This window comes from Crinia signifera, chromosome 1 (assembly GCF_055691185.1).
Source record: "Crinia signifera chromosome 1, ASM5569118v1, whole genome shotgun sequence".
Taxonomy (NCBI): domain Eukaryota; kingdom Metazoa; phylum Chordata; class Amphibia; order Anura; family Myobatrachidae; genus Crinia; species Crinia signifera.
Genome location: NC_139217.1, coordinates 226,978,560 through 226,988,784, shown reverse-complemented (window position 1 = coordinate 226,988,784; position 10,225 = coordinate 226,978,560). Strand labels below are relative to the sequence as shown.

Below are 10,225 nucleotides of genomic sequence, written 5' to 3'. Positions count from 1 at the left end.
ATTCAATATCATGTTAAAGGACTACATATCACGTGATTCCCCTTTAGATATTCGGAATCCACCCCACAGAGGGGAAGGTTATTACATCCTACAAATCCTGATTGGTTCTACGCGCAATGTTAAGCGCATGAAATTCATACTTAGGTATGTGCTTCACATCCCTTCAACTATATACAATTGTTATAACTAAGGCTTGTTTTAATGTCCCTGTATGACAATGTATAATATTATACATGTATTATCCTTGCATTATTTTGGATTTTTCTGGACTTCTGTCTCTTTCTTCTGTGCTCATTCTCTCTTTCTCAGTATGGATAAATTTGTCCGATTTTTAAAACAAAATATTATGGATTCTAATTTTATATTAATTTTAATTATGTTTATCAGTATGTAATTACTGTCTTTACCACCTACAGTGTAAAAACCCCTGATGAAGTCTTTTTCAAGACGAAACGCGTCGGGTTACTGATTTCGCTATTCCGAAAAGTATACAATGTTCAGATGTGGTCTTTGAAACAAAAATAAAGCATCTTGGTTTTATGATTACACATTGTATCGGGTTATTGAATTGTATATGATTACAAACTGGTGGTAATTTCCATTTGGTGGTACAAGCGCACTCTATACTTTCTGTTGTCCATATATATATATATATATATATATATATATAGATTTATATCTTGGTGCTCGCAATGTGTACTGCATCTCAAAGCCATCCATCAATGGGGGCAGATGTATTAAGGGGTCTACACATGGGGAGATTTTCTGAGGGATGCTAGATTGTTCAGCACCCAGTGATGTATCAGCGGCTGTGTGCTGAGCGATCTGTCAAGGCCAGTGTTCTCTGGTGAACATACCGATAGCGCATCGCTATGGTCTCTACATACTAAGTGATGAGGGACATTTTCTAAGTGATCTAGTTAGATCGCTTAGAAAATGCCCTGATAACACCCCATGTATAGGCCTAGTGAAGAGATTAAGGGGGGTATTCAATCTTCGGGTCACGGCGGACGAGCTTGCTCGCCCGCCGTGACCCAGTCCTGTTCTCGGTCAGCTCGACCGAGAACATGCAGGCGGGATTCAATGTCCCGCCTGTAGCGGGACGAGAAGGGGGCGTGGCCGCGAGTTGCGGCCGGGAAGTGACGAGCTGCAGCCGGCAGCTCGTCACTTCCCGGCTGTTCTCGGCAGAACGAGCCCGACAGCTAGAGATGTCGGGCTCGTTCTGCCGGGAAACCCTGTTCAATGCTGTCGGGGAAGACAGCATTGAATAGGGCCCGTCAAGCATCTCCCCCACGGGAGATGCTCGACGGCGATTGAATATCCCCCAAAGTGGTAGGTGATAACGCATCAACTCCTTTTATGAAAATGCCGCCCATGTGCGGTGAAAACACGTTAAAAGCCGACTGGTGCGCCATTAAAGACTTCTAACTTATTGTGTTCTATGACCCCAAGCCCATCTACAGAGACTATCTATCAGCGGCCACTATAAACAAACAGAACCTGCAAGCCTGCCACAGCAGGATTCTACCAGTAGCTATTTGAGCCAGGCCACCAGGATTCAGAGATGGCAATGTATCGTCCTGTTTGACTCTCCTGCAGTATGGAGTGGATAACATTGCAGTCTGCTACACCTCACCAGCCATACAATCATTCCATAGTGAGGAGCTACAGACTGCTGTCACATGTGTCCCAGGGTCAAAATTGGCACTCACAGTGCACTTATATTTGTGCATGGAAGCAATTATGTACTGGTTACTACACACATAATAAAGGATAAAAGTGTGCTGTTTGTCATTGTAACCCAGGGTGGCCGACTTTCAATAAATCCTCTTCGGAGAAGCCCGGAGAGGAATCTTGTATTACGAGTTTTGGGGCGGGGCTTAACGGTGACGTCATTAAGCCCCGCCCCCATTACGGCAAATAGCCGAACTAACTGATATCCATGGAGGGGGCGGGGCTAAAACGACGCGATTGTGCCGTTTTAGCTCCGCCCCCTTCCCTGAGACCCGCGGATTGCGGCATATAAATGCCGCGATCGGGGGGCTCAGTGGGGGTCCCCCTGATTCCGGGAGGGTTGCCCACCCTTCCGGGGGCCGGGAGGAAGGACCCGATTTTCGGGAGACTCCCGCAAATTCCGGGAGGGTCGGCAACCCTGTTGTAACCTTCTGGACACACTTTATACAATTAAAGGAGTGATATGCCCATGTTTAATTAACTGTATCCCACAAATACTGTGAATATATGAGGACATATATATGCTGTGAGCCTTTAACATTGAAGAGTTCTCTGCGCCTATAGCTCTTTGTTATTAATATTAATCATTAAGCTGTGATATTGTGTATTTTAAGATTAATGTTTTTGCATTTATGTTGATTTGATTAATAATTCATGGATGGATTCTTATGTATTATTAAGCGCTACATGACTTGGGTGTTTATCGCTTAGAAAATGCCCTGAAATCATCCCGTGTGTAGGAAATATTAATCCTGGTCGAGAGATAAAGTGGAAGGTTATAACGCATCAACTCCTGTCCTTTTTAAAACATATCTGATTGGCTGGTGCGATATCACCTTCTACTTTATCTCCAGTTTTCGGCCTGATTCACATTGGCTCGCTAAGCAGTGTAAATCCGCTGCTTAGCAAGACATTTAATGCTGGCCACCGGGGGAACGAATGCCTCCCCCCCCCCCCCCCCCCGCCACCGCGCGAACATCCCAGCCACATTGGGAATGGATGTTTAGCATAAACATTTATTCGCACCGGAGCGTACATGGGCAAAATCATTCAATGGCTGCCGACCATCGAATGAGTTTTCCCCTGGTCACAAATATTAGTAAATCACTGACCTATATTTGCGCCGTCCAGCTCTAAGAACTGGGCGGGCACTGACATCATGCGATGTCAGCCACTGGCCCCCGGCAGGCATCGGCCCCAGTGGTTTCCTGAGCGCACCCACCCATGGGCTCCCCATGTGACAGCCCCTGCCCGTATCCACCCTCCCCCCCATGCAAACACCTTGGCGGCTGTCCAAGTCGCCCATAGCGTCCGCACAGTGGCCCTGCACATCTGCATGCACAAGGCAAAAACATCCCTGGTGCAAATACTCTGGGGACCGAGCGTTACTGAATCGGGCCCTTTGTCTCTTCACCAGGCTTAATACATCTGCTCCAAAGTCTTGTTTTTGTTTATTTCAGCATTAATCATTTTGGTCGATTTACAAGATTTATATTCCAATTAGATATTGTACATGTCACCAATAATAAAATAAATCCTTGAAGGTATGCAAACCTAGTGCTGGCAGAATGAGAACTCATTAGAGTGCTTTGAGTAAAATGTTACTATAAGTGCTTGCGCTGTATTTTGTTAGTGTTTTATTCCAAACACAAAATGCTGCATGCGGCCATTCTAGGCTGCTATTGTTTTGCGTGATCTGATATTCAACCACTATAGTTGATATGACAAAGTCCAATCCATATGAGAAATGATTGTTTTTTTCTGATATAACTATAGAATATTGATAAACCACAGGTATAATAAGATATGTATTTTGATTGTAACATTATAACCTTGGTTTGTTTCACCTTAAAACTGATACACTTGCCACTCGCTTTTTTTTTTGCAAATAGCAAAAGTAATACAGTGTAAGTAATTAAATGTAATATTTCCATTTCAGTAGTTTTGAAAGTCCATATAAACATCTCAAAAGTCTCCAAACATTCCATCCATGATTCTTCTTCCTGTAATATATTAATCCCGTACCGTCAAACATGTGAATGAAAAAATATCTTCCTTTCTTGTTCATTGAAAATAGATTGAACCATGTGAAGTTCTAGCATCCTTACATGCATGAAGGATACAATTCTAGTCTTGATGACCAAAATATTTCACCCTGAACTATTTTTGAAAGGAGAATTCATCACGTAAGCAGTATTGTTGGAAACCCATTTTTCACGCTATAAACTGACTTAATACAAATACATTTTCTTGTGTAATAAAAGTTTATATAGTCAAGCAAAATAGTTTTGAAATAAAAGGATAGACTGGATGCTACAGTTGGGATCATCAAAGATTGAATTCCTGGTGATGTGGTGCACAAAGATCTTCCTGTGTGTCAGAATTCATTTACAAGACAAATCTTCAGCTTGTGGAATGCTAGAATTAAAGAGTACAACAATTATTCTGGATGCAATATTTGAAAAAGGTCATTAATAAAAAATATATATAAATCCATACCTTGTGGTTTCCACATTATTTTGTTTTTCTTCTCTTCTGAAGAAGAAATAAAGTTTAGAACTTGACAATTCCTCACATGTTGTTTACTGTATATTCATTTTAATGTATATTAATTCTAAGTTTTCTTTGATTTTTTATTATGTGTTAGGCCAGTGGTTCCCAAACATTTTTGGCACCCATGAGTATCTGAATTTTTTTTCTCTGCACCCATACGGCAAAGAATTCTCATTGTGAAAATCAGAAAAAAATATTCAATTTAGTAAATTGAGTTTATTTCTCATCCTTAGGGTCAGTTATGTGGTAATGGACATAATTCACTTATGTTTGTCCACAATTTGCCTATTACATTGGCCATAATAATTTGTATTATTCATATACCACCAAGCCAGGGCACCCCTGCATTTATCTCTTGTTAAGGCTTAATACATCTGCCCCACTATACCTTGTGAGAGACATTTAGTGAACACCTGTGCGGCTGCTCATAATGAAAATATCTAATCAGCTAATGATGTGTCAGCAAGTGTATAACTGAATGCAGATGTGGTCAAGAGGTTCACTTGTTGTTCAGACCAAACATCAACATTTTAACCTTCCTTTAATACACAAACTACAGAATGGACAAAAAGTGATCTAAGTGACTATGACCATGGCATAATTAAAACAGATGCTCTCCAGTGATATACATGCACAACAGCCTCTAGAGTTTCCAGAGAATGGCACGTACAAAAAAAAAAGTGAGCAGCAATTCTGAGCACCTTTTTAATTAGCGTAATCAGAGGAAACCGGTCAGACTGAAATAAGAACAGATAGCAACAGGGCAATACAGAAGAAAATCTCTGATCATAAAGCTCAACCACAAGTGGGTTGGTTACACACCAGTAGACCATACAGATTGCACTCCTGCCGGGTGAGAATAGGAAACCAATACTAAAATGGGCACAACTTAGCTAACTTAAAATGGACAATTTAAAATGTGAAAAACCCAGCCCACCATAATGTTCTTTGAAAGTAAGTAAGCATTTTTCTGAAGCGTTTTAGCATTCTAGCAGCCCCCAGAGAAGCCTATGGGGTCTTTTTTTTATTTGAAAATAGGGGCTCTCAGTATATATCTCCGATGCTGTGGTCGACTTTACTTAAATCCAGATTGCATTTTTATTATTTGCTTGTAGCTCCCAAAAAGGATATCCTGCAAACATTATATATATTAGGGTGTATAAAGGTAAGCACTGTTTGTATTGCATTGTTGACCTGAGGGGGTGGTCCCCCTTTGTCAAGGTGCGTGGTGATAACGGTTAGAGCATCTGCACTGTGGGCACACCGCTGGCAAACACTTAAGGTGCCCACACACTAGAACAATTTTTTTGCCAATTTCCGATAAAAAAAAATCGGTTGCGCACTCCTGCGGATCTTTTGCTAAATCTTCTGATCTTACATGCAGCATGTTAGATCAGAAGATTTAACAAAAGATCCATAGGAACGCACACGGGATCTTAAGAAAAATATTTGGTAAAGATGTGCGCTTGCCTGAAATTATTTGTCCAGGACGGACAAAAGATTTCAAGGCTAATTTATGGGCGCATCTTATGATCGCAGATCTTTCTTGTGTGTGGGCACTGTTAGGCGCCATACCTGGCGTCGCCGTCGTCCAGGTCCCTCGGCAGCGTCTGCGCTGCTAGGATGGCGGCCATCTTCCAACGAGCGTCATCAGGAAGCTTCGGGGATGTTGCTAGGCAACACCCCGAACTTCCGCTCCGGCCGCCTCTGCAGGGGGAAGAGTATGCAGAGCGTACAGGAAGTGATGTCGCCACAGGGGGCGGCTATTTCAAATATAAGCCGGCGTCTTTCTCTCACTGATGCCGGTTATAGCGTTCTTTCAGCTGTTTGCTAAGATCGTGTTCCTGGTCCTGGTCCCTGTCGGAAGTACCCCTGTTGTTCCCCGCCTGCTCTGCCTTGCCTGGTTTGTCCTGCCGTGCCTGGGATTCAGTTGGTGTGCCCAGCTGTGAGACTCATCATCCTCAAGAAGTCTGCAGGGGCTTGTCTGGAACTCCGTCATCTCCCCAGATAAGTCAGGGGTTACCCTGTGTTTCTCCTCCTGCAGTTTGGCATCCTTTGTTATTGTGCATCTCAGTCAGCATTATTACCATTTCTCTATATAATATCTCACCAGCATTGTTGCCATTTTGTGATATCTTCTTCAGGGCATTGTTGCCATTTCTTTATATAACATCTCACAAGCATTGTTGCCATATCTTTATATAACATCTCACAAGCATTGTTGCCATTTCTTTATATAACATCTCACAAGCATTGTTGCCATTTTGGGTCACCTGCTGAGCATTGTTGCTTCCCTGTGGTTTCTGGGAGTTCCCGGTTCTGGGGTTTAGTTAGGTTGTCCCCTTGCTCTCTCCTGGCCTCGACGGACGTGTTGTCTTTTCCTAAGACCTGCCTGTAGCGGAGTGGGGCGGACCTAATTCACCCTTCAGCCGAGACGGGCCCAGGTGAAGCCTAGCCCAGCACACGTCCGTCGATCCCAGCCAGAGGCAACGGAGTTAGGTTGCCGGGGATACTCCCAGAATCCTTACATTATAACCGGCCATACTAAGATCCCCCAGCTGTTCTGGAGGATCTCCTTGTACTCAGTTGTTGTGCTCGGGTGTCTTTTGTTTTTACACCCATCATGGATCCCACAGCAGGGGGTCCAGCTCAAGTACTCTCTGACAAGGTCCGTCTCCTCACACAGCAGATGGTGGAGTTGTCCCTGCGAGTGGAGACACAGGAGGAGGTTAGAAGAGTAGTCCCTGGTAGTTCTCAACCTGTCAAAGAACCTAAGATGAATCTACCAGATCGCTTTTCTGGCGACCGGAAGTTGTTCTTCAATTTTAGGGAGAGCTGTAAATTATATTTCCGTCTCCGGCCCGCTTCCTCAGGCTCTGAAACTCAGAAGGTCGGGTTGGTAGTCTCCCTACTCCAAGGGGATCCACAAACATGGGCCTTTGGTTTAGGGGCAGATAGTCCTGAGCTCAGTACTGTGGATGCATTTTTTACAGCTATGGGGGTGCTTTATGATGATCCCGATAAGGCAGCCTCCGCTGAGGCTCACATTCAGGCCTTAAAACAAGGTCGCCGTACTGCAGAAGCCTACTGCTCCGAATTCCGTCGCTACGCTGGGGATACCACTTGGAATGATCCTGCACTGCGGAGCCAATTCCGTGTTGGCCTAGCAGATCAGGTCAAAGATTTCCTGGTACAGTATCCGGCGGCAGCTTCTCTTGATGACTTGATGCAGTTGGTGGTCCGCATTGACAGACGCATCAGAGAGAGGCGTTCTGAGCGAGAATTGCCTTCCTATCCTCTTGCCGAGACAGGAGGAGAGCTGGTGGGCGGGTCTGAAGAACCACTGCAAATTGGTGCATCTAGCGTATCGAACCAGGAGAAGGCACGTCGTCGCTCCCTAGGCTTATGTTTGTATTGTAGGGGTAAAGGGCACCTTGTGGGCACATGTCCAGAGCGTCCGGGAAACGCCAGGGCCTAGGGGTTAGGGGAGGAATCCTCTTAGGCCAGTCCCGCTTGTCTCCCAATAATTCTCTTTTGTTATTAGTATGTTTAGGTCTGGGGGTTCAACGGTGGGAATCCCAAGCCTTTGTGGATAGTGGAGCAGCCGGGAATTTCATCGATTCTCGCCTGGTTCAGGATCTTGCCATCCCATTAGTCCCTCTTCCTTCCGAGTTGTCTGTTTTTGGCTTGGATGGCAGTCTCCTTCCCAAGGGTCTAATTTCACATTGTACCGTGCCCTTAGACCTAAGCATAGGTTCCACCCACTCTGAGAGTTTAGAATTTCTCGTTATTCACAGTCCCTTAGCTCCTGTGGTGCTTGGTTTGCCTTGGTTAAAATTACATAACCCTCATTTCGATTGGTGGACTGGGGAACTGCTGCGGTGGGGTGAGTCATGCGCTGAATCATGTCTGCACCTCCCTGTCAGGGTCTCAAGTTTCGCCAATCCTCTGCTCCCTGCTCCGTATATTTCTTTTTCTGATGTCTTTTCCAAAAAAGAGGCAGGGACCTTACCTCCCCATCGGCCTTACGACTGTGCCATCAGTCTCCTTCCTCAGGCTAAGTTACCCAAGGGTCGTTTATACGCATTGTCCTTACCTGAAGCTAAGGCGATGGAGGAGTATATTGCCGACAACTTAAAGAAGGGCTTTATTCATCCCTCAAAGTCTCCTGTGGGGGCGGGGTTTTTCTTTGTCGGCAAGAAAGATGGTACCTTACGTCCGTGTATTGATTACAGACAGCTTAACTTAATTTCTGTTAAAAACTCTTACCCGTTGCCTCTGATGTCCGTCTTGTTTGATCAATTGCGCTCTGCCACTGTTTTTTCAAAGATAGTTCTCCGAGGTGCGTATAATTTGATTAGAATCAAAGCAGGGGATGAGTGGAAGACCGCTTTTAACACTCACACTGGTCATTATGAATACCTCGTGATGCCCTTTGGGTTGGCCAATGCCCCTGCGGTCTTTCAAGACTTCATTAATGATGTCCTCCGGGACTTTTTGGGGATTTTTGTGGTCGTTTATCTGGACGATATCTTGATTTTTCTTCTTCTTTAGAGCAACATAGAGTACATGTTAAAAGGGTTTTACAGAGACTCAGAGAAAACTGTCTTTATGCTAAACTCGAAAAGTGTGAGTTTGAGGTCCATAGTATTTCCTTCCTTGGCTATGTTATTTTCCCGGAAGGCTTCTATATGGATCCTGCCAAAGTTCAGGCTATCATGGATTGAATGCAGCCCACTACTCTAAAAGCAGTCCAGAGGTTTCTGGGGTTCGCGAACTACTATCGCAGGTTTATTCCTGCGTTCTCAGATATTGTCGCGCCCATCGTTGCACTCACTAAGAAGGGTGCAGATCCCGCTCTCTGGTCTACAGAGGTCCATAATTCTTTTCGTCTTCTTAAAGAGGCTTTTATTTCTGCTCGTATCTTACGTCATCCAGATCCTGACCGCCCGTTTATTTTAGAGGTAGATGCCTCAGAAATTGGCATTGGGGCTGTGCTGTCGCAGGTAGATCCCAAGGATGGTCTTTTACATCCCTGTTCCTTCCATTCTCGTAAATTCTCTTCCGTGGAGTGTAATTACGATGTGGGGAACAGGGAACTTCTGGCCATAAAGTGCGCTCTGGAGGAGTGGAGGCACTGGCTGGAGGGAGCCAAATTTCAGGTGACCATTTTCACTGATCATAAAAACCTCTCTTATCTACAGGATGCCAAGAGGCTTAATGCCCGTCAGGCAAGGTGGGCGTTATTCTTTGCTCGATTCAATTTTCGTATCACCTTTAGGCCGGGTTCCCGAAATGTCAAGGCGGTCGCCTTGTCTAGGAGTTTTTTAGGTCTGCAGGACAAGGAATCGGCACTTGAGACCATTATCCCTTCTTCTTGGATTTATGTTGGTATCGCGCAAACACTTTTGGATAAAGTCTTACGGGCACAAATGGAGGCACCCGACCTCACCCCCTCAGGGAGATTGTTTGTCCCCTCAAGACTCCGAGGGAAAGTTCTTGCTGAGTTTCATACGGCCAAGACTGCAGGTCATCCTGGTTGTGCTAAGACATTGGATTTAATCTCTCATTCTGTATGGTGGCCATCAATGAGAGGGGATGTGGAATCTTTCGTCAAGTCCTGCGAGGTTTGTGCCAGGAACAAGTCCCTCTGCACCCCTCCCACGGGTCAACTTCTTCCTTTATCTTGTCCGGAAAGACCATGGACCCATATCTCCATGGATTTTATTGTAGATTTGCCTTCTTCCTCTGGTCATGATACCATCTGGGTAGTTGTGGACCGCTTCAGCAAAATGACGCATTTTGTTCCCCTGGTCGATCTTCCCTCCGCTCAAAAACTGGCTGCATTATTTTTGCTGCATGTCTTTCGCCTCCATGGTCTCCCCACAGATATTGTCTCGGATAGGGGGGTACAGTTTGTCGCCAGGTTTTGGAAGTT

At 44.8% G+C, this 10,225-nt stretch overlaps 1 protein-coding gene across 2 annotated transcripts in view; it reads right to left on the bottom strand.

The window, feature by feature from the left end:
- Window positions 1-3,166: 3,166 nt before the first annotated feature.
- ATCAY (ATCAY kinesin light chain interacting caytaxin) overlaps window positions 3,167-10,225 on the bottom strand; it is a 64,606-nt gene continuing 57,547 nt past the window's right edge. Inside the window, exons 11-12 of one of the 2 annotated variants that reach the window (XM_083179363.1) lie at window positions 4,234-4,266; window positions 3,167-4,152 (exon numbers count right to left, since the gene is read on the bottom strand). In XM_083179363.1, coding sequence (XP_083035489.1) covers window positions 4,119-4,152; window positions 4,234-4,266 — 67 coding nt within the window. In that variant the 3' untranslated portion in view covers window positions 3,167-4,118. Of the gene's footprint in view, window positions 4,153-4,233; window positions 4,270-10,225 lie in introns of both variants that reach the window. The other variant, XM_083179362.1, reaches the window with a different exon arrangement.